A 24216-nucleotide genomic window follows, 5' to 3' on the forward strand; every position below is an offset into this window, starting at 1 on the left:
TGACCAGCGTGGAAATGATGGTAAGAGATTATTAAAAATTACGATTTGCCTCGACCTGATTTGGTTTCTATAAAACAGTTATCAGAGGAAAGGGTCAAAGAAAGCAGGACTGGGAGGAGCATAAGCCTTGCAACGCTTTAGCCGTGCTCAGGATATTTGGGATTTTTATGTTGACCCCACCTACTGGTGGAGTGCTGGTATTGCAGCGTTTTTGACGTAAAACACCAGCTATAAATGCCAAATATAACTGTATAACAAATATGCAAAAGTCTAGTGCTTCAAAGATTCAGGAATCCTGAAACAATACTTTTAAGGACCAGACTCTTGAATCTGCATCTTTATGAGAACGACGATGTCGTTAGCGCTACCGCTAACCTTGTCTGTTAGCATTTTATTCCCGTGGCAGCGATAAAGTTACTACAGCGGTTTGAGAGGTTTTATTTTTGGTCTTGTGTGTGTGTGAAGATTTAAAATCAAAACTGAATCGTGTCCATGAGGAAAACAAAATTTTTTCTCGGTACAAAATAGGAGGAGGTCAGGACGAAATGCTAACGGCTAGCTACGAAGCTGAGGTACGAATCGGCTACGTCGAGAGAGCTGCACAAAGCGGTTCCCACATCACACAGCATCGCCGGAGAAGCTAGCAGCAGGAATGTCGACTTTACATAAAAATCTGGGCTGAAAGCCTTAATTCGCCACATTAGCATACGAAATTAGTTGGGATTGGATTAACTGTTAAATTTCTATTGAGTGGTTGAAGACACAAAAAAGAAAAGTCCTGGGGGAAAAAAAAGGTCTGAATGTGGGGTCTGCAGCGAGTGTGACGCCTCTCTCATCCAATCCGTCAGGGCAGACAGGGAGAGAAATTAACCATAATTCATGAAAATCAGTCGTTATCCAGCAGATTTCTCGCTGCTTCCTAAATAAAAATCCATCCTGATGGAAGCTGAAACCTTCGGGCGTGCAACTAATTCAGAAATATACTCTGGATTTGCTAATGAAACAACTTAGCCATGTAAAGCATATTTAGAGGCAAAATCTCATCTGGGAGTTTTATAAATTTGTGCATAAAAACAATTTTTTTTTAATCCTCATGTCTGTTATGACGTCGAGAGAGACAGTGTATGACCGATCAACAGTAGTCAACAGGAAGCTGTACAGGTGAGCAGCCGGCGGCGGAGTGACGACTTCAGAGGCGGAAAGGAGACGAATTACCGATTGGATAAACACGGTTTGAACTGGAGCAAAATTATTATTATTTTTTTGTTTAATCAAAGCTCAATTCAGATTCCTGACATCTTTTAATTAATCACCAAATCACATCTTTGTTAGGAAGTTCTAAAAGCTAAAGCCTCTATTTAAATTTCATTATATATGGGGACAATAAAAGGGAAAGCGCATCATTCGTTGCAGCTATGAGCAGCAAACGGTGCGACTTGAGCTATAATTATAATTTTTATACAATGGTTACAAACAGAGGTGCTGTTTTTTTTAATACAAAAAAAAATAGGAGAAAGCAAAAAAAAACAATCAAAATAGGGATAATGGCTAACTAGCTCCCTGGAAAACAAAAACAACAAACTATTTATGTTTGGAGAAAAAAAAAAGAAAAAAGGGGGAGCCGCTTCTAACTAATTTTTTTTCTTTTTAAAAGTCAAATTGGCTTAAATTTTCACATTTGTCGAAGCTGGAATAACTTCTTCCTCCACTGCAACATGTCGGTGTGTCACAATATGCCAAAGAAAATAATAATAATAATAATCTCAACAAAAAAACAAAAATGAGTAGACATTATTAGAACTGGTTTAAAACTAATAAAAACAAACAAAATAAATGGATCGAATCACATTATACATAGGTTTGCCTCTTCTGAGTATTCAATTAATTACACTTTGTTTTTTTTTTTGTTTTTTTTGTTTTTTTTTCTTTCAAAGGAAAGCAGTTACAAGAGAACAGGTTAGCTCACCCTCCCCAAAAAAATAAAGTCTTTGTCCTTCTGTAATGTACAAATACTACCCGCCTGCATATGGTGCACGTGGCAAACAACACTGATAGGCTGAGAGAAACCGTGAAGACACAAGAGAGAGAAGGAGAGGAGGAGGAGGAGGAGGAGAGGAAGAACCCTGCCGGGGCCTCCGTATTCACATCTGCTGAGGTGAGGCTAAAATATGACGGACAAGACAGTTAAATAATCATAACAGTCTGTTTTTTATACTCTGACAGAAACAAAAAATAAAAGACATCTAAGTTCAAAAACTGAGCAGCATCCCCTCTGACTCCCATCAATCCATCCGTCCGTCCCGGTTGGTGTCAAAGCTTGTTCTGGAGGTCGTGATGATGACGATGATGATGATGATAATGACGGAGAGAGCAGAAGATTTTTTTTTTTTTTTTAAACAATCCAACCCAAAACATAAAATACAGAATAAAAAAAAATTGAGGAGAAGAAGAAGAAGAAGAAGAAGAAGAAGAAGCAAGAGCTTGGGACAAACTCGCACTTCCACCAGGCACTGCAGCAGATAGAGAGGAACAGTCCCAGAACCAGCTGATACTGAGCTTCTATCTCACAATGCCGCTGAGGTCTGAAACCTTAACATTCCCACATCGCTGAGAGAGAGACAGAGAGAGAGAGAGAGACAGAGAGAGAGAGAGACGGGTAGAGAACGACGCTAACGAAACAATTAAAGAACAGTAAAAAGCCAGAGGTGCCACGCCGGCCAACCCGTCATCGAAGCACAAAACGAGGCAGGAGAACGAAAAAAAAATAAAAATAAAAAACAAAAAACAGAGGAGGTCGGCCCTGATTCGACAGTGACGAAAAAAAATAAAAAATAATAATAATAATAATTGGCAAATCTACAATGACGTCGCAGTTGTTTTCTCCTGGGTCAGGGAGCAGGAAGTAGGTCGCCGAGAAAAAATGAGCAGCAAGACAACACTGCCTTTAATAGGCTGAGGCAGACAGACAGGTTGTCAGACAGATTCGACAGGCAGGTTTAAATAACACCGCGGCTCCTTTTTGACGTTCTCAAAAAGTACCGGCCCGGTGAGGTAACCAGGCCTGAAACGCCACCCCCCCTCCCTCACCTCTCCACCTGCTCACTCCATCCGTCCGTCGATCCGTCCGTCCGTAAGGTGAGACAGAGACAGCATGGGTCTGGTGCGCCGACCTCCGAGGAGCAGGAGGAGGCGATAAATCAGTGAGGGGGGAGCAGGAGAGCTGACAGGATGGGGCGGGGTGGGGTGGAGGGGGAGGAGGGGGGGTGTCACTCGGTGAGGAGCTGCTGGAGGAGGCTCTTCTGCTGGGCCTGGCTGCTCTGCGAGGCCTGGGGCCCGGGGCCCTTCTGGGACGCCGCGGCCCCCATGGAGCCCTGGTTCAGGTAGGAGTCGCTGCCGACGAGGTTCACCGTGCACTGGACGTCGGCAAAGACCTGGACCTGCTGCACCTGCAACAAAAAATAATAATAATAAAGCAGCTTTTCCTCATTTAGTCACATTTTAACCACAAATGTTTGCGGATTTTATTCGGATTTATTGTACGGGCTTGTAACGCATCCAGTTTAGCAAACGCCGCTGTAGTTGAGCTAGCCATGGTGGAAATGCTTTTCTGATGAGCAGAGGAACGAGCCGTCGTCTTTATTTCTTTGCGGTGGTTTTTGTCTGGATAAAGTAAAATCTGCTAGAGTTCAGGATAGAAACGGCCATCATTACACGATTTTATGTGTGATTGATCAACACAAAGTATCACGCTTCGGTTTTATGATTGAACAAACAAAGAAATACTAAGTGTGGTGTTAAGCCACATTTAACCCCCCCGTTTCTCTGTAATTGCAGCTTCAGTTAAATGGTAAATGGGCTGAACTTATATAGCGTTTTTCCAGTCATGCTGACCACCCAAAGCGCTGAAGTTGGTTAAAGGTGCACAGCCATGTTATTTGACTTTTTTTATTTATATGTCAGCAGCTCACCCTGGTTGCATACTAAGTTTTTATGAACGTTTTTATCACGTCCTGCTGGCTTATTAGTTGTTATTTTGGTGTTTTACGCTTTGTTAGTAAATAAAGCCTTTCGTGTTTATTTTTAATAACAGAGGAAGTACGTCACCATGCATGTGCTGCAGGGGATAAAACAAGGAAGCGGCTAACGGCTGTTAGCATCTCCCAGCAAAACAATGAATAAAGGTCCAAGATCCGGAGGGAGAAACACAAAAATATGATTCCAAGAGGGAAAAGCCTAACCTGACTCTCGCCACATGGATTTCGCTTCGCCTAGCTCCACTCATCCATCTGGAACAGATCCATAGGAATGGCGTTTCAGAAGGCTGGGCCTTATCAAAAATCCTTGCATATGATTGGATAAGCCACTTGTCTGTCATCTTTATCGACGTGCTATTTCAACCACTCACACCGAAGCTAACCCGTGACGCTGATGAGAGCGACTCAGGGAAAAAAATTTTACTTTTTTTTTAATGTGTTTGCGGCTCTAGTGGCACGCGTTTTATTGACAGTGAGCTGACAGGAAGAGGGGGGAAGACAGGCGGCAAAGCGCCGCGGGTCGGAGTCGATCCCTGCCGACCGCGTTGAGGACTAAAGGCCTCCTAATATGGTTAGCCGCTAACCGCTAACGGTTAGCGGCTAACCGCTCCGGGGCGCTTCCGCGTCTGCAGCCCCGGAAAACAAAACAAATCCGGTCGGGAGAAGGGCGAAAACATGGTTTCCACCAACAAAAGCCTTCAGAGGCGTTCTCTGATGTTCTTTTAATGAAACAATATTAGGTAGATTGGACAACACGGAAGAAATAGCAGCATCAATGTTAACGCTTGCTTCCTAGATGCGAGCCGCCATTGTTGTTTAAATCAAAACAGTCTCACAGTCGCTTCTCCACTCCGTCACATCTATGAAACTCCAGCCCTGCGTCCTGATTGGCTAGACAATAAAATTGGTTGGAGAAATCACTCTCTATGGGAGATGTACCAGATGGATGTGAGTGAAGCTAGGCGGAGCGACATCAATCTGGCTAGAGTCAGGTTACGAAAATCCTGGAATGTCTCTGGGAATACAGTCTGAACGTTGGTGTTCACTGAAGCGGATGTGATGCAGAGTTGACTGACGTGAGTAAATGTTCTGATATGAGGCTCTTAAAGTTGCTGTAGATCGTTTTATTTAATTAATAACGTTGGTTTTTGATCATGGTGAGCTGCCGCTTTACTGTGAGGCGTTGCGAGGGTCAGGCTCAGTCTGGCATTATTTAATTTTGATTTATAAATTAAGCAAACCGGCGTTACGACAGTTCTGCAATACTGCCACTAGATGGCGCCACGTCTGTTTATATCTGCTAGTCGCGGCTGGCGCTGGAGCTATTTAAGGGTATCAGACCAACGCACGTCACATCCAGATTTTCAGATTGCTGCTCGTAAAAAAAGGTTTTGAAATCCTGCTTCGCTGGTTTGCGGTTTAACCTTCGGTGCCGGCGGACTGTAGGTTTCACCAACCTGCTGGTCGCTGCACACTGAGCTGACGCTGCTGAGGTTACTGTTGCTCATTCCAACGGCCTGTCCCATCGGAGGCAGAGAGCTGACGGCCCCGCTGCCTCCGGCCATGGAGACGGTGATGCTCATGTTGTTGTACGCCCCCTGCTGGCCAAACGCCGGCCCTGCACTCTGTCCTGACTGACCGAACAGGCTGCGGGGCAGAGAGGGAAGTCAGACGCGCTAAAACATGCTGGGACCTCAGCGGAAGAAGGGAGTCCTTACCCGCCCAGGCCCGTCTGCTGCCAGCTCTTCATGTCTGGTGACTGATAGCCTGGAGGTGGCGCCTGCTGAAGCAGGGGACTCTGGGAGGTGGAGCTTTGAGGTGATAACAATGGGCTGGTGGGGCTCATCTCAGGAGGAAACGGTGGGTCTTGTTGGACCACAGCTGTGGCAAAGATAAAAGTTTCATTAAAAACAAAACAATGCAACCCAGGTTCTTTAAAATTACGTTTATTTTTAACAAGTTTATATCTAAAACGTCACTTAATAAAAAGGTATATTTCTCTTGTCTGAGAGTAACGGATGTTTCTAAGCATTTTTTCAAACCAAACTTCTCGCCGGAGTCGCGTTTTTGGGCCAACTTTGAAAGTATGGCTACAACATTTCCCTGTGAATTCAAGAGACATTTTAAAGCTGATAAACAGAGGAGAGAGAGAAGTAAATAAAACATGCAAACAAAATATGCATGGATAAACAGAGGAATGGATGGAGAGACGGACTGACCGATTAACGATGTACGGAGGGATAAATAGGGTTGGGAATTGAAAAGATTTTCACGATTCCGATTCCCTTATCGATTCTATGAAACGATTCGATTCTCTTTTCGATTCCAATTTGGGGGAAAAAGGACAACAAACAGTTTGATGATGAGCATCAACTTTGTTTACTTAACTATCACACGACCTTACAAACTAACAAGGTCAAGATGTCCACAGCAAATGTGCAACTGGAGTAACATTTATATTTGTTTAAATAAAAAAAGGAATATAAGAACAATCTTAAATACAGTAGATGAGTTGCTTAGAATTTAAGAAAATGTAAGTTTGTTGTGACAGTTGCGTATTAATCTCTCTTTACAGTGTTTCCCGCAGGAATTTGCTTATGCGAGGCGGACCGACTCGCGGGGGGGGGGGGGGGGGGGGTTTGGAATGTTGGCGTGGCGGTAACGTCAGTTTGGCGTGGCAGCCGCCACGCCAAGATAGCGCTGCGGGAAACCCTGCTCTTTAGATAACCTTAGTCATCTAAATCTAACAGAGAAGCCATCAATTTAATGAAAAAGCATTACTGTACAATTTTGGGAAATAAACTAATCTCCCCCTGATTTATATAAACGAGCGTCACCTTTCTCTCGCTCCCTGAACTGCGGAGCAACTTCGTAGCATGTTTCGTTACATCCACTGCAATAGCTAGAATCATGTAATAATTCCAGCTACCAGTAGTTCTAATTAAACATGCTACCAATGAAGGGCTGGATTAACGAGAAAGGCACACTCCCTTAATAACCCAAGAGAGAGGTAGGAAATTGGTTTATTTCCAGGAATGCCATGATTTACTAGGAACCAGCCAGTGATGTAAAACTAGCTACTTACCACCAGAGTTGCCTTCCATGCTGGTCGTAACTTTAGAATCAAAAACACGGCATTCATTAAATTGTTTGTGTGCGCAGGTGTTTCTGCCTGTTGGATCTATTTCCTCCCGCGGATGTATACGCCATTTTGCAATGATTGCAAAGCGCCTCGTTGCCATCTTTCTCTTCCTTAAAATGAAACCAAACATTCGACCGCTTCCCCCGATGGGGCGGCATTTTTTTTTGTTTGGTTTTTCGCCTGGTCACGTCGTGCTTGCTTACTGAATGCCGTGTGCGTAACTTGCTCAGAGCCGCAGCACAACGGAATCGAAAAGAGAATCGTTAAGCGAGCTGCCAAACGGTGCCACGGAATTGAAAAACACGGAACCGGTTCTGAACAGGAACCGGTTTTCGATTCCCATCCCTAGTGATAACCAAAGATTAATGCATGAAAGATAGAAATAGGGTGTATGGATGAAATGGATGAAACAGGAAATAAAGTCTGGAAATGACATTTTTTCCTGGCTATTTCGGTGTCCAGACTTTCCAGACTGCGAATGAACCCTAAAATCCTTCATTTGTTCTCTGAATCCAGCCTCCTTGAACTCACCAGAGCCTCCAAACTGCTGAAAGAGTCCCTGTTGCATCGAGGAGTTCACGGTGCCGTCAAACTGGCCCTGTAAGCCACCCAGCAGCGTCTGGTTGCTCGGGGGGACCCTGACGGACAGCTTGGTGTCCAAAGGGGCGCCCGACACGGCGCTGAAGTGACTCGGTGAGGTAGGGGTGTTCCCCGCCATCGGGTTGAACCCCGGCGGGAAGCTGAACTGCTGCTGAGACGTGGCGGGGGGGCCTTTGGGTACCCTGATGGTCCCGGGGCCCCCGGGCGCAGCTCCTGCCACGTTCTGTCTCATGAGCCGGACCTTGTGCTGGAGGAGCTGCTGCTGCTGCTGCCGGTGGTGGATGCTGTAGAGCTCCCTCTGACGCTGCGCCAGCATCTGGGCGTTCAGCGGAGGCTGAAAAGGAGGAGAAAACGTTCGGACACCAGGAAACATAAAAACAGACACACCAGACTAAAGTGGCTAATCTGAGACGAGCTTATTCAGCTTTTTAAAGCCAATTACAGGACAATTACTGAAATAATTGTATGTATATAAGAATCATTCACAACGCCGGATTTCGGGATCATACAAACTCATTATTTCTAAAATTTAAATTACTAAAATATTATGATTTAATTCAATACCAAACTGCAGTATTCATGTTCAAAGTAAGATATAGCCTATTGCCTGGGAATATACAAAAGATGTTCTCTGAAAGGGAGGGAGGGTACGATTTAAGGGGAAGGGGAAATTTTAAGACTAATAGATGTAGAACCACAAGGAAAAGATTATGTTTATCAATTTGCGGAGTTAAATTGTGGAACAAACTAAATGAGAACCTAAAGCAATGCCCAAACATATTCCTTTAAAAAAAAAAAAAAGTACAAGGAAATTATTTTCAGAAGGTATAGATAAGTATGGTAGAAAGTCTTGTTTTTGTTTTGTTATTTGTATATATGTATGAAGGTATAGGTGTATATATATATATATATATATATATATATATATATATATATATATATATATATATATATATATATATATATATAAAATAAAAGAAATAAAGGGCTAGGAGTACATAAGTTTTACTTCTTCCTACTCCTTTTCGCACATGTAATAGAGGTATATTAACTCAGGAAAGAAGGGTACCTTGTTTATTGTTTTCTTTCCAATGATTTTAAATGTTGTGTTATTGTTTTTTTTTTTGGCTTTATTTGTATATACCTTCTCCTGCATGTTCGAAATAAATATATCAATTCAATTCAAATTCAAAATTCAATATGTCAGCACGTACAATAGTTAATCCTAGTTTGAGTTTATGTTGCCTTTATGTTCTAGAAACATCCCCTGAACAAGTTTTTTCTCAATGTTTCCTGTGAATTAAAAGAGTATTAGAACCCCTAATGTATTTTCCGCACACTTTCTGTCAAAAGAAGATCGTTGTCCAGCCAGAAACCTGGAATCGATCCATTTTCACTTTTTTCTCACAGTATATCTCGTCTGGCCTGAGGTCCTCCAGAATGAAGTGGAGGACGTAGACCAGCGCTGTCAGACTCATTTCTATATGGGGCCACTTTGGTATCATGAAGTCATTAAAAGGGCCGGTAGCACCTGTATAGATGATACTTTTGATTTCATAATTTCATTTCAGTTCACATAAAAATGTAAACAAATGTACAGTAACATAAAAGTAGCACCTTGGGCTAGTTTATACAATTTATCTGCAAAAATATTGGGGTGAGTTACACTTTAAACTCATCATTCTGCATTATTTTTTTTCTTTTTGAACATTTCTGGGTTGTTTTAATGTGTTGTGGAAAAACTGACATCTAGTGGCAGGATGCTGTTACTACACAGATAAAAACAAAATCAACATTTGCTACAGGAGGAACAGTTTTAGCCACTTTATACACTTTAAAATAATATATGCCTCTACTTTATGACATGATATGCCTTGTTTGGCTCTTGAGGGCCGGATTAATTGCCTTGACGGGCCGGATTTGGGTCCACAAGCCACAAGTTTGTCACGTGTGATGTGGACCTGTTGCCTCCTGCTTCTCGACCCGATCTCAGAAAAGCAGTGGATGGATTTCAATCAGGATTTTCTTCCCAGACTCAATAAAAGCTACTTAAACACATTTTAATGCTTTCTACACTCTACATATGGGCAGCACTGTAAAAATGTAAGAGCAGGCGCTCTGGCTGACCTGTGAGGGCATCTGGGGTTGTTGGACCCCCTGTCGGACCCCCAGGTTCACTTGCTGGGGTCCTCCTGGGAATGAATTCATGGCCGCCAGCCGGTTCTGGAGCTGAAAAAAAAAAACAGTTTAAATACATGCAAAGAGAGTAAAAGGAAAAGCAGATAAAGAAGGAATTCGTCAATTATAATCAATCAAATAAGAGTCCGAGAGGAAGAGCGATGGGATGAATATCAGCGAGGGAGCAGGAGAGCGTTCTTATCCGAGCTTCTTAATCCATATAAAGAAAATAAAAACACTCATCACGATGAAGCGCGATACAGACGCGTGCAAAGGGCAGCAAATCAATACCTCCTAAAGAGGTACGAGTGTTTTTGTCTCTCACTCGTTATTTATAACACTTTGTCCTTCTGTTAACAGCCCTAAATAAATTACACCCTTAATGTTTCTATGCATCAGGCGGCGCAGCGACTCCAGGCAGTAAAAGCACCGAATCGATAGCAGACGACGCATCGTAAGCAGCAACGATAATCCCACCTGCTGCGGGCCCTGCAGTCTCTGCTGCAGCTGCAGCCGCAGTTGGTTGGGCGGCAGCCTGAGCTGGGGGCCCATCCCCTGGGGTCTGGTCACGCCCGGCCTCAGCCCCCCGCCGGGGAAAGCCCCGCAGGCGGCTCCGAACGCCACGCCCTGCTGGCCCACGGCGGCCAGCTCTGGAGGGAACGAAGCCTGCGAAGCCGGTGGGAACTGGAAGGTAAAGGCGGGCGGCTTGGGGTCCAGGGAGACGGGCGTGGCAGTGGGTTGCTGGGGTGGGAAGTTTTGAGGAAAAGGGTCGAAGCAGCCGCCCTGCGGAGAAGGAAGCTGGCATCAATGGTTTAATTAGTGAAAACTCTTCACTGCCACATCAAAAACGATTAAAATAACTCCTTCAAGCTGGAAGAAGTTGAAAAAAAAATGATCATTGGTCTTTCTTTATGAGCATAAAACGTGGCTATGCACCTTTAGTGGCTTACCTGTACCAGTTTGTCGATACCCAGGGCTTTGTCTAGTTCGGCCAGCTCGCTCTCGTCCGTCCCGCTCAGGAAGGAGACGAGCTGCTCGATCAGAGCCTTCTCGTCGTTCCGCGCTTCAGGCGTGGTCGGGGGGCCCAGGTCTTCATCCAGCGTGCAAGGCACACACTGTCTGCTCGGGGAAAGAGAATCAGACTCACAGCTGTGGGCAACAACAAAAAACCATTGCATCTACAGACGCTGACCGATCAGCACATTATTGCTTTTACAGCATACGGCCTAAAGGGAGCCTGGTGATGCAGTAGCAGCCCACACAACTATATCCACAGACATCAATAAATTATATATTCCTAACAGAGCACTTCGCTCTCAGACTGCAGGTCTGCTGGTGGTTCCTAGAGTCTCTAAAAGTAGAATGGGAGGCAGATCCTTTAGCTATCAGGCTCCTCTCCTGTGGAACAAACTCCCAGTTTTCCTCCGTGAGGCAGACACCCCGTCTACTTTTAAGACTAGGATTAAAATGTCCTTTTTGACGAAGCTTATAGTCAGAGTGGCTCATGTTACCCTGAGCTATCTCTATAGTTATGCTGCTTTAGGCTTAGGCTACTGGAGGATATCAGGATCTAATTTTCTCACTCTATAGAGTTCTACTGTTCTTCAATTATGTATTATGTGTTGTCATTTCTGCTTTAACTTTCTGTTCTCTCTCTTTTCTCTTCATAGTAGGTACACCTGGTCTGGCGTTCTGTTAACTGTGACATCATCCAGAGAAGACGGCTCACCCGCTACTACCATCTAATGTAGAACAGATTACTAGATCAATGTGTGCTTCTGTGCTTTTTTGTCTCTCTTGTTGTGTCTCTGCTCTGTCTTCTGTAACCCCAGTCGGTCGAGGCAGATGACCGTTCATACTGAGCCCGGTTCTGCCGGAGGTTTTTCCTTCCCGCTAATGGGTGGTTTTTCTTCCCACTGTCGCTTCATGCATGCTCAGTATAAGGGATTGCTGCAAAGCCATCAACAATGCAGACGACTCTCCCTGTAGCTCTACGCTTCTCCAGGAGTGAATGCTGCTTGTCGGGACTTTGATGCAATCAACTGGTTTCCTTATATAGGAAATTTTTGACCAATCTGTATAATATGATTGAACATGACTTTGTAAAGTGCCTTGAGATGACATGTTTCATGATTTGGCGCTATATAAATAAAATTGAATTTAAATTGAATTGAATAAAATGGTATTTAAAAGCACAAGAAAAAAAAGATGATTTAAAAATACCGAACTACAAATGTGTTATTGGGCTTTATAAAACATTGTTTTCACTTGTTTATCCAGTCGCCTGCTCTTCTCGTCCCTTTTACCGCCTCCTCTGCAAACAGAAGAGGGCGCTGGCCACTGCTGTGATATGACATATGCGGCATTTCCTGACGTACGGTAAAGGACCCAAACATCTGAAGCCTTCCCTTAAGCAGGCGTCCGTATCCTGGCTGGGGACCAGTCACATTTTTTTATTCATTCAGGGTCCCCAGGTGTTTATGGGTGCGCACTGCTTCGGTTTCCTGGCCCAGCGTGGAGACAGGGAGATGGTGAACCTTCAATCTGCTAAAGTCCAACAATACTTATTTTATTTTGGCAGCTTTCATCTGTTTCCAGAATCAAGACTGGGCAAAGACGCTCTAAAGGATTTATCCCTTCTGGTCTGAAAACCCATTAACAACCTCTGACTGGAAAATCTGAAAAAGTCTGTGAGAAGAGCTGTAGGACTCTAGAAGATGAAATCTAGACTTGAGCCTGACCACACTGCAAAAGTGGAACTAAAAATAACTAAAATCTTTTTGAAATGAGTGCATTTGTCCTTTATTTGAGCTGGTAAATAAAATGATTTGCCAATGGAATAAGATTTTTGCACTTAAAATAGGAACAATTCATCTCCATCATCTTATTTCAAGTGCAGGATGATGTCTAATTATCTTATTTTAGGGGTCAAAATACTCATTCCATTGGCAAATAATCTTATTTACCTGCTCAAATCAGGACAAATACACTAACTTTAAGAACATTTACCTTATTTTTAGATACGTTTTTGCAGTGTGGTGTTGGTTAAAAGCTTTAAAGAAGCATTTGAACTGACTGGAGGCAGTAAAGATCCTTAATATTCCACACAAATTAAAAGACCGTTACAACAATCAGGACGAGGTGAGATAAAACAATGAGTTATCAGCTTTTGACACTAGAGTTTCAAGTGCAGAAATATTTTCTTTAGCTGGAAAAAACAACAACGTTCTGATTAATAAATGAGTTCAACGGACTCAAAGAACAATGATAAAAAGATTTCTGAGATTTGATTGGACAAAGGAGCGCTAATATACAAAGGCGTTGCTTGATTTGAGCTAATCGGCTCTCAGTAATTAGGTTTTTGTCTCATCAGAGTTCACCAGGAGTCACGGAGCCGCAGTTTGATACTGGTAAAGCATTATTTTAAAGGAGGACAAGTTTAAATATTCAGTTGGCTTAAAGGACCAGTAAAGCTGAATATCATCGGCATAGAAGAGATAAAACACATCAGAGAACTGACTGATTATCTGACTTAGTGGGAAAATATATCTAAAAAAAAAAGAAGTCAAGACCCAAGACTGAGCCCTGCGGCACCTCACATTGCAGACTATTGGAATCCGACACACTCTGGCTTTGTTCAAACGCTTAAAGCTCTGCCAGACAGGGAGTAAATTTACTCTAGATCCCCACCTGATAAAAACGGACCGCGTCCCGGAGCCTGTTAATCAAATTACAGTGATCAACAGTGTCGATACTTACTCTTGCGGCGACGATAAGGAGGCCTGTAAAGGAGTTCCAAGTCCATCAAAAGACAAAGTGTCAGACAGAGCCAGAGGCTGGAACTGGGAATCTCCCACATCCATCTTTGTGAGCCCTGCAGAAGAGTTTATTAACTTTCATCAGATGACATCAGATAACAGAACATCAGTTCAAGCTAACAAAGCTTGAACTGATGTAGGAGCGTTCACGCGGCTCTATCTGGAGTACCAGTGCTCGGAGCAAAAGGGTTGATGACTTCCGTCTCTGGAAAAGGGCTGCTGTCCTTCGGGGTCTGCAGGATGTCTCCCTGGCCCTGCTGCTGGCTTGGAGTGGCAGGGTTGCAGAAATCAAACGACGACTGCTTCTGGAGGCTGGAGCCCGAAGTCGGGCCGCCGTCACCAAGTCCTGCAGCCGGAAAACAAAAATAAAGCAGCATTTCTGTAATATTACACAAAATTAATGGGGAGTTTTTCTTCCCACTGTCGCTTCATGCTTGCTCAGTATGAGGGATTGCAGCAAAGCCATGTACAATGCAGACGACTCTCCCTGTGGCTCTACGGTTCCCCAGGAGTGAATGCTGCTTGTCGGGACTTTGATGCAATCAACTGGTTCCATTATATAGGAAATTTTTGACCAATCTGTATAATCTGACCCAATCTGTATAATATGATTGAACTTGACTTTGTAAAGTGCCTCGAGATGACATGTTTCATGAATTGGCGCTATATAAATAAAATTGAAATAAATGAAATTGAATTGAATACATGTAGGCTGGACTCATAAGGTGAATATTGTTTTATAATGTCTTATTAGGGTGCAGATGATGCCCTACAACTGTTGGTGACTACTTGTGGTAGGTAACTCTTGGCTGGAATGTTTTTGCCGTTTGAGTTAATTATAAATTGTTTGGCCAAATGCCAAAAAGAGCTCATCAGATTTGACTTTCACAAGTGGAGCAGTACTGCTTTTGCCATAGTGCTCCGCTTAATTTATGAATGTGAATAGTTTTATTATGATTCATGCGGGGAATGTCTCAAATTATATGGACACTACAATGGGAAAGTAGGAGAGGAAAGGAAGAACAAGAAGAAAAAAAGAAAATGTGAAAGAAAGAGGAGATAAATGGAAGAGAATTATAAAACAACTATTGAAAAAAACATGTACTTCTTTCAATTGAAAATCTGCAGTTCCTATATTGTCCACGAGGGGCGCTGTGTTTTAATCAGCAGATGGTAGCACTGAGCTTCAGATGTGGAAAATTAAATAATTTCTTAATTTTTATCTGTTTGATGTATTTTGTCATGCAGGACAGTGTTTATAAGTTCCGAAAAATGTGAATAAATGTTTTTCAACATTGTACAATCACTGTGATCAGTTCTTATGCATAATGCACAAGTAAATGTTTAACTGAGTAAAAGTATTGTTGAAATTGCACATACTTTTCTTAAAAACGCTGAGGTTATTCATAATATATTGTGTAAAAGTGAAATTCATTTAATATAAAAATCAACAAAAAGTCCACTTTTATTAGTTCTATTTAATCTTGCAATGAGTTTACTCGTGTGGCCCTCTTGAGATCAGATTAAGCTGAATGCGGCCCCTAAACCAAAATGAGTTTGACACCCCTGGTTTAAGCTATATAAAAATTATTTTGCTGTGATCAAAAGTCTGCGATACTGTACTGTACTTAAAAACCGCCCTCAATAGTTCCAGGCATGGCTGAGGAAAAATGACACTCATGAAGCTCTAAACATGAGTCTAGTCTCTGTGCGTTATTTTTTATTTGCAGGAGTAGAACAGAGTGGAGCCCGGCGGTGAGAAATAGGGTTGGGGGGGCGGACTAAAAGGCGCTGAGGAGACGTAACGGCAGCTGTTGCGCGTCGTCCTCCCGTTTCTCTGGAGTCTGGATGAAAGGATCTCTGCGTTTGTCTATTTGACCGCTGTCTCCTTGCTGCCACCCACTGGACTGGGGTGGTACTGCAGTTTTTCATCACTACGCCCCCACACGTCATTTGGCCGTTTTACATAAATGGAAACTTTCGTTTAGCGGTGTAATACAAAGCCTGGAGCTTTAAATCCTGGGGCTTTCAATGGAAATATTCAAGAAATATTGAAGTTAACAGCAGAAAAGCAGTGGAAACAAAACTCCAGCCTATTTACAGAACAATATAAGATTATTTGCAATATTGACAACAGTAGAGGAGCATCCTGAACTAGCTAAGATGTGTGCAAGCATTTATTGAGTCTGTTGTGAGCGGCAGAGATTATGACGTCTAACGGCAGCTGGGAGGAAGGACCTGCGGAAGCGCTCCTTTGGCCATCTGGGATGCAGCACTCACTGGAAAGAGCTCCAGACTGTGCAAACCTTTAAGTTTCTGTTTATCCAAAGTTTCAGCGCTGGATCTGCCGAATCGTGAGGAGGGAAGGCGTCCTGTCTCTGCTCAGACCACAACTCCACAAAGCTAAAGCTAACTCCCAAAACACAAGATTCAGTTGTCAGGATATTTTTTACCAACTTAAAGAGCTGAATTGTACCTTTGTTGGGAGTCCCTGGAGGTTCTCTCTTCACATTTACGTTGCGGGGAGTGCAGGCCTCGCCGGGCTGGAGATGAGTGGGCGACTGAAGTTTGAGCTGGTGGGAAGGGGAGTGGAGCTGAGGCGACGGGGACTGCAGCTGGGGAACCGACTGAGGCTGGGACAGGGGGGACTGGAGGCGAGGTACTGGGGACTGGAGCGGAGCTGGAAGCTGCGTGGTTGGAGAATGTAGTTGGGGGCCCCCTCCAGGAATTACCGACTCGTCGCTGCCCTGTTTGGCCCCGAGCGGACCTCTGAGGCCGGGCAGGAGCTGGTTAAGAGGGTCCTTATCAGCAGGTCCAATAGATACCTAAGACAGAACAGAGCAATACTGTAAAAATGTGGTAAACAGGGAGCAGAAGAGGTCGGTAAGTTTAAAGGTTTGGCTGCGTGACCAACCGGCACTGAAGACAAAGTCCAAGAAAATAAACATTCAGCTTAGTTTACGACCGTCGTTCCCCGAAGGAAATGTTTCTGCCTGCCGCCGTCTTCTGTAAACTCGTTAAACTGACTCATCACAACGCCGACAAGTTGTTCCAGCAAACCAGACCCAGTCAGACACTTCAGTTTTACTGGCTGCTGATTAAAACCATTAAACTGCTGCTCCGCACTGATCGCTCACCGGACACAGGACATATAAACAGTAATACACAAGTAAAGTGCAAAAAAAAAAAACGTATTAATATTGTAAAAGGTTCTATATTTTTGGTAAAAAAGTGACGCTGATGTTTGTATAGATTTGTTCTGAAATAAAGTGAATCGTGTCCAGGTTGTATTTCTGGTAGTTTTGATGGCTGTGGCTAAAACACTGCAAAAAGGGAACTAAACATAAGTAAAAATGTCTTGAAATCATTGTATTTTTCCTTGATTTGAGCAGGTAAATAAGACTATTTGCCAATAAAATTAGATTTTTGCACTTAAAACAGGAACAATTCATCTCTAAAATAACATAATTAGATATCCTGCACTTGAGATAAGACGATGGAGATGAATTGTTCCTATTTTAAGTGCAAAAATCTCATTCTATTGGCAAATAGTCTTATCTAGCTGCTCAAATCAAGGAAAAATACAATGATTTCAAGAAAATTTCACTTACTTTTAGTTCTGTTTTTGCAGTGATGAAAACACAAATCAGTGCTTCAGAAAATTTGAATAGTATAGAAAGTTGAGTGGAAGGAAAACATGCGGTAGGAAAAGGTGCTCCAGCAACAGGGATGACACGAGTAGCTGGAGTCAGAGCATCGAGGGCCAGTCAACGCCAGGAAGACTTTAATTGGATCCAAAGTCATCTTTTTCAGATGAAAGTAAATTCTGCATTTTATTTCAGTGTGCCGGAAGAGTGGAGAAGAATTGAATGCACTTTTTTTTTTAAGTTCACACTGCAAAAAAGGACTAAAAGTAAGTACATTTTACATGAAACAAATGTATTTGTCCTTGATTTGAGCAGATAAATAAGATTATTTGCCAGTGGAATAAGATTGCTTAGTGCATTATATCTAGTTATTTAATCTTAGGGGTAAAAATACTCATTCCATCAAGGAAATTAAGGACAAAAAACTAATTTCAAGTACATCTTACTTACTTTTAGTCCCTTTTTGCAGTGCAGTGAGATGATTTAAGGCGCTATGTCATTTGCTGGTTCTGGTTCCCTGGGTTTTCTGACGATTACAGTTTATGCAGCCATCCACCAGGACATTTTAGAGCGCTTCATCTTTCCTGCTGCTGACAAACTTTACTAAAAGCTAGTCCAATGACCATGGCGGTACTGTGGTTGATTGGCCAGCAAACAGGTCAGACCAGAACCCCATGGAGAATCTGTGGAGTATTACCAAGAGGAAGACGGGCCACACCAGAACCAACAATGTAGACGACTCGGAGGCCGCCATCGACGGTACCTGGGCTCTCTGAACACCTCAGCAGAACTACAGGTGAGCTCCTCCGTGCAACGCCGCACTGATGCAGTAACTCAAGCAAAAGGAGCCCCAACCGGGTGCATAGATAAATAAAGTGCATAGAAATGGATAAAATCTAAACATTTAAATCAAGTTCCAAACTTTTCTGGCCTGTTAAATTAAATTAAACTGGAACTGCACCAGAAGAGGACGACAATCTCTATTTCAGGGCTGTGCATAAAAATTGATACAAAGAATAATATCGATGTTTTTAAAAACGATTTAATATCGATATTCTGGCTTTCAATATCGATATACCTCCCAAACTCTAGGGGGCGTTAGTACTGTTCACAGTGAGAAAGAGCAAGTGAGACGAATTTGCGAACCGACGGGATTTTAGAAGCGACTTTGTCCCTAAAATCAGACGTTTGGGCACATTTTTGGTTTCTGTGATACTTTAAATGCATTGAACCAAATGTTTTATTTTCCTGTTAATATGTCAGTGTTCAATAAACTGAATATAAATATAATATTTTGCTGGTTTTGTTGATTGAATGACTTTGAGCATTAATTTGAAAGTAATAAATATCGATATTGGAGTCGAATCAAATCAGATCGGCTCATCCTAGATGATACGTAGGGCTGAACGATTTTGGAAAATAATCTAATTGGGATTTTTTATCTTAATATTGTTATTTAATGCGATTTTTTCCCCCCAGTTTAATTTATCATGTCTTTTTAAACATACAAAACAACAAATCAATTTGTTTCCTCTCCGTGCGGATTAGTTACTAAAAGACCCACAGCATCTAAACTCGGAGCAGAAATGATTGCGTTCTGCGTTTGGTTGAAAATATATTTTAACCAAAATTGCAATTTTGACTTTTTTTCTGCATTAACCACAGGCAACAATTGTTGTCTGTTCAAATGACCTCTAGATAAAGATGTTTGTAAACAAGGACTATTTAAAACAAGAACGTATAATGTTTTTATAAATCAGAATATTGTTCAAGAGAACAGCTTTTAGTTGATTTGGACATCAATCCTTGTTGAACATAAAGTCCAACCAACAAGTAAGTCTATGTATTAAAGTGATTGACCTGTACTTAATGCTTTGTATGATTATATAAACTCTAAAACAAGTAATAAAGTTAGATTATCTCACTGCTGCAGCTATCTTCCCTTCCATGTGGAGGCAAACCCACTTTAAACATTTTACTGACACCTAATGGACGTGTCTAATTCCCTAATTGTTACATAGCCAAAAATTGCAGACCTCTGCGATTTGGAAATTGCGTTTTTTTAAATCGCGATTATATTGAAAATGCGATTAATTGTTCAGCCCTAATACCCAGCCCTACTTTCTATAAGCTGAAAAGCTGAAAGGGTGGGACAAAAATATGTGGAAACTGACATTTGGACCAAAATAATATTGAAATCTTCACCTATAAATGAGTGATAAATGTGTTATAAATGTAAAGAAGCCGACGCGTACCGTTGAGTCTCTGCGGTTCTCTCCCAGAGGACTGGATTTGGGGCTGACGCAGGCCGAGCCGCCGGGGACTGCGGTTGGTTTGGACGTCCCCGAACAGGCCAGTCCGTCGCTGCTGGCTCTCTTCTCCACCTTCACCCGAACCGTCTGGAGGCTCAGGGCTGATGGAGGCGGAAGGTCGCCCAAGTCCTTAAAAAAAACAAAACATTTGGTTAGAGTGAAAGGGGTTTAAATACAATCGTAATCCGGGATAATAACAGCCACCTTCTCGTCGGTATCCAGAAGGAATCGCAGCAGCTGGTGGTCCTGCGGCTCTCTGGAGTTGGACTTGGCACTCAGCGCCGGACTGGCAGGCGGCTCCCGCTTGATCTCCACCTCCTTTCTGTTGCCTCCTTCCTCCGCGGCGGAGGCGGAGGCGTCGTTGGGACTGCTGTCCTGGAGCAACCTGTGCAGGATCTTGTGCCGCTCCGTCAGACTGCTGTGGGAAGCGGGGCACTGAGGAGCCAGGGAGAAGGGAGGAGGATGAGGTGATGAGTTGCTGCTGCTGCTGTTGGATTCCTCTCCGGCGACGCTGCCGTCCGGGAGCTGGTTGATTCTGGGGTTCCCCGGCTGAGAGGCAGACGGATGGGGAGCTTTAGAGTCCTCTCCCCCTTCCCCACCTCCCCTTTGGGGCTTCGCCGACGGCGGCCGGGTTGAGGAGCCCGTTGGCAAACTGGCTTGTCTCTGGAGGGGGAAAGGCCCTGCCGACCCACCGTTTACACCGCTGTTGCTATTGCCGCCAGAATGCTGCCTGCCGAGGCCGCCGCCGCTGCTCAGAGCCCCCGAGGGGGACTGGAGGCCCGGTGTGGAGGGAGAGAAGGGGTTCCCCGGTACCCGGGGGCTTCCCCCTGACCCAGGACTGGCACGTGGCATCCTGGTGGACATAAACGAGGTAGAGGTGGCTGTGTGAGGGCTGCTGAGAGCAGAGGGGCTGCTGACCTCCTGGGGGCAGTTCGTCCGGTTGGGCGTCAGGTAGCCTGTTGGTGCGGGGGGGTTGTGTCCGAGGGAGGAGCCGTTGTTGGCGTGGAGGAGGGCAGAGCCTTGGTTTGAGTTGCTGCCGGGGGGGAGGGAGGGGGAGCGGGACGGGGTGTGAGCAATACTGCTGGGGGTCAGTGGAAGGCTGGGGTTAGTGTTTTCCTGAGAGCTAGCAGTGATGTGTTCCCTGAGAGAGAGAGAGAGAGAGAGAGAGAGAGAGAGAGAGAGAGAGAGAGAGAGAGAGAGAGAGAGAGAGAGAGAGAGAGAGAGAGAATGACGTTAGACCCCAATTAAAAACGCCACATCGCCAAGCACAAGACAGTGAACTCATAAACGTTCAAATCCGGAACGGATCTGAAGGAAAATTGGGTTTTTTATACACAAGAGTTTGAGATTTTCATGAACTACAGCGCCTCACTAAACTATTCACACACTTTTTTAACGATTGTTGAAATAAACTTTTTTTTGGTTTTTGGGGATTTATTGGGATTTTATGTGACAGATATATATTAGATATATATATATATAAAAAAAGGCGTATCGATAAAATAGTAGTCATATTGATCTATATCGATAATTATCAACAAATTCAAAACGTATATTTTAAAGGCATACTATGCAACATTTTTCAGTTAATTAATGTGTTCCATACCGTTTTGGATGATTAAATGAGTAATTTCAGGTCGAACAAAGGTTTTCTCGGCCGCCCTGGTGGTCTGTGGGGGAAATACCGCACTTGCAATTACAAGAGCCCTCGGCCCGCACCCACAGGCTCAGAAGTCTCGTGCAAGACCGCGAGAGTCGGCGAGAACTCCATGTGTTTTTGTCCTGCCATTCACTATATGCACGCGCAAAAGCAACAAAGAACGGCGTGTTAACCTCAAATAAACATGCAAGCATATCAAGTTTTTTTTTAATTATTATTATTATTTATTTATTTATGAATGTTGGCGAGGCGGTAGCGTGAGTTTGGCGAGGCGGCCGCCTCGCCAAGATAGCGCTGCGGGAAGCTTGATCTTCATACTTTCACTGTGTTAGTCATTGTTTGTACTGCCGTTTTTTCCACTTTTCGTTGCGTTCGCCTGTCTGCTAAGCTCAAAACAACCAAAGCGCCTGGCTTGACGGAGAAACCAGAACAGCTGAGCATCTTTATGACAGTGCACTTTTACTTTCGCCCTCTGGGGGTAGCCTCGCTGGAAAATCAACCCCGGTTGCATAGTATACCTATAAGTGCAGCTCTGGCCATTTTATGCTGTTGCTTAGCAACCTATTTTTTTTAAAAAGACACACAAACATTGAATTCAAACTCAACCCTTTATTCAACCAACGTTTTACCAAAACCGCAAGTTTTTATAAAAAAAAGAACGCGTGCTCTATGAACTCTCTGAAGGGGGCGGAGCTTGATGGGTCTGCGTTGTGATTGGTTGGAAGGATATAATGATGCAATAATAACCAAAATGAATGGCTGGAATGCATAAGGAAGGAAAACTGTTAAGAACCGCCACTGCCTTCACAGGACAGCTTCTTTCATACAGACACATAATTACACACTATCTACTAATTAGGTTACTTCAGTAATCCATTGAGTTTTATTTAAGGGTACCAGATTAAAGAGGCTGATCACAAATGCCCAATTAAATAATAATGAAATAAAAATCCTAGTGTCATTCTCCTTCAGGTTCACATGTATGCATCTTGTATCGGAAAATTACACAAAACGTCAAGAAATACAGTGAAGTTCACGCTTTAAAAAAAAAAAAAAAATCAAATCATCACAGATATCCTGCCCAGTAACATTTATGTGTGTCTGTCAGGCACAGTACCTGTCAATAGTGTGAATGCCCATGATGAAGGGCTGTACGTCGGGTTTTGGTGGGCAGCAGAACTTGCAGCGTGTCTGAGCGCTGAGCGGCGTGCCGTCGCTTAATGTGAAACGGTACAAGGGGCTGACGGCGGTGCCGTGCGCCATCACTGATGGAGACGACACAAACGGAGAGGAAAGAAGGAAACAGAGAGGTTAAGCTAGCAGGGTTAATGCTGAAGTTATGCTGCTACAGGCTCAGGCTACTGGAAGACATAATAACCGGCTTCCCTCACCCTGCTACATTCTCCTACTACTCTCCAGTTTTGCATTATTCACGGTTATCTCAATTTTTAGCTTCATGTTCTCTGTTTTTTCCACCTCTTCATAGTAGCTACATCTGGCTTGCCGTTAACGTCCTGGAGTTCTCCTATAGATGCTGGCCTGGCCCTGACTTTCAGTGTTAGACTCCGTTTCTCTCCTTTTACTACGACTTGTGCTCCCTTTCATCCTGTAAACTTGAACACTGACTCAGAGTTTATCTGCTTAGCTGTGTTTCTTTCCTAAACGAGGCCACTAAAGGAGCTACTTTATACCCTTTTGTCTTTCTCTAACATAGAAAGAACACTTGGATCAGTGCTTCTGCACTCTTTTTTGTGTTTATGTTGTCTTGTAAAACCCACAGTCGCCCGTTCACACTGAGCCTGATTCTGCTGAAGGTTTCTTCCTGTTAAAGGAGAGTTTTTCCTCTCCACTGTCGCTACATGCATGCTCGGCATGAGGGATTGCTGCAAAGTCAATGACACAAATTCCTTCCTTGACATCCTTCAAACTGGAGGCTCTGTGGTTTTATTAAAGCGTAACAATAACTAACTCCCTCAGTGAACGAACAAATGCCAAAACAGATCCCAAGGCAGCAGCTGTGTAAGAACCAATGTACAAACTTAAGACCAAACTAAAAATAATTTACTTACTTATGTCAGACCCTGCAGACTCACTGTAAACAATTATGAAAAAAATTAAAACACAATCTTATACCTTTTCACACAGCATAGGAACCTTGCATAAATAATTAATCTCTCTCTCTAGGACTTCGAGTATCATGGACAAAGTTGTTCTCAGAAACTACAACTAATATTCTTTATGTTCACAAGACATGGAGAAACATTTCAATACTATTTTTTTTTTGTAATTTTGATTTTTATGGCTCACAGATAATGAAAACCCAAAATTTGGGAGTCTTTGAAAAAGTAGAATATTGTGGGTAAAGTTCCAGCATTTTCATTGAAAGTTGAGTGGAAGGAAAAAAGTATAGCAGCAAAGATGTAGTGTGCCAGAAAATTAAAATAACACAAAAGATAAATAAAAAACTAACTGGCAGGAAGAATGCAACATCTGTAGCCCATGTGTAGGATTTATCTGTGTGCTGACTTATTAACGCTTCCCAAATTCTTAAATGGATTTTTCCATTTAAGAATTATATCTGTTTCGACTTTTTCTACCACATGTTTTCCTTCCACTCAACTTTCTAGGAATTTAACCTTCTCTACAGTATTGCCACTTCCTGAAACACTAAACCCTATAGTACTAGATTAATTAGATTAATTTGATCATTTATAATAACGTTTCATTTGACCTAATTGTTTGAAAGCCGAGGCTGTGAATAAATATTTAGGCACTAATCAAGTATCTACAACATGTGAAGGATTTCAGCTCCTGAAAAAAAAAAA

At 43.0% G+C, this 24216-nt stretch overlaps 1 protein-coding gene across 4 annotated transcripts in view; it reads right to left on the minus strand.

Annotated features, from left to right (window-relative positions):
- Nucleotides 1-1086: 1086 nt before the first annotated feature.
- ncoa1 (nuclear receptor coactivator 1) overlaps nt 1087-24216 on the minus strand; it is a 70364-nt gene continuing 47234 nt past the window's right edge. Inside the window, exons 10-22 of one of the 4 annotated variants that reach the window (XM_036147194.1) lie at nt 22509-22656; nt 19936-20872; nt 19675-19860; nt 16249-16597; nt 13942-14118; nt 13714-13828; nt 10905-11073; nt 10432-10737; nt 9904-10005; nt 7708-8110; nt 5753-5915; nt 5492-5681; nt 1087-3446 (exon numbers count right to left, since the gene is read on the minus strand). In XM_036147194.1, the coding sequence (XP_036003087.1) occupies nt 3267-3446; nt 5492-5681; nt 5753-5915; nt 7708-8110; nt 9904-10005; nt 10432-10737; nt 10905-11073; nt 13714-13828; nt 13942-14118; nt 16249-16597; nt 19675-19860; nt 19936-20872; nt 22509-22656 (3425 nt within the window). In that variant the 3' untranslated portion in view covers nt 1087-3266. Of the gene's footprint in view, nt 3447-5491; nt 5682-5752; nt 5916-7707; nt 8114-9903; nt 10006-10431; nt 10753-10904; nt 11074-13713; nt 13829-13941; nt 14119-16248; nt 16598-19674; nt 19861-19935; nt 20873-22508; nt 22657-24216 lie in introns of all 4 variants that reach the window. The other 3 variants (XM_036147193.1, XM_036147192.1, XM_036147191.1) reach the window with 3 other exon arrangements.

The sequence above is a fragment of the Fundulus heteroclitus genome, chromosome 15, assembly GCF_011125445.2.
Source record: "Fundulus heteroclitus isolate FHET01 chromosome 15, MU-UCD_Fhet_4.1, whole genome shotgun sequence".
In the NCBI taxonomy this organism is placed as follows: domain Eukaryota; kingdom Metazoa; phylum Chordata; class Actinopteri; order Cyprinodontiformes; family Fundulidae; genus Fundulus; species Fundulus heteroclitus.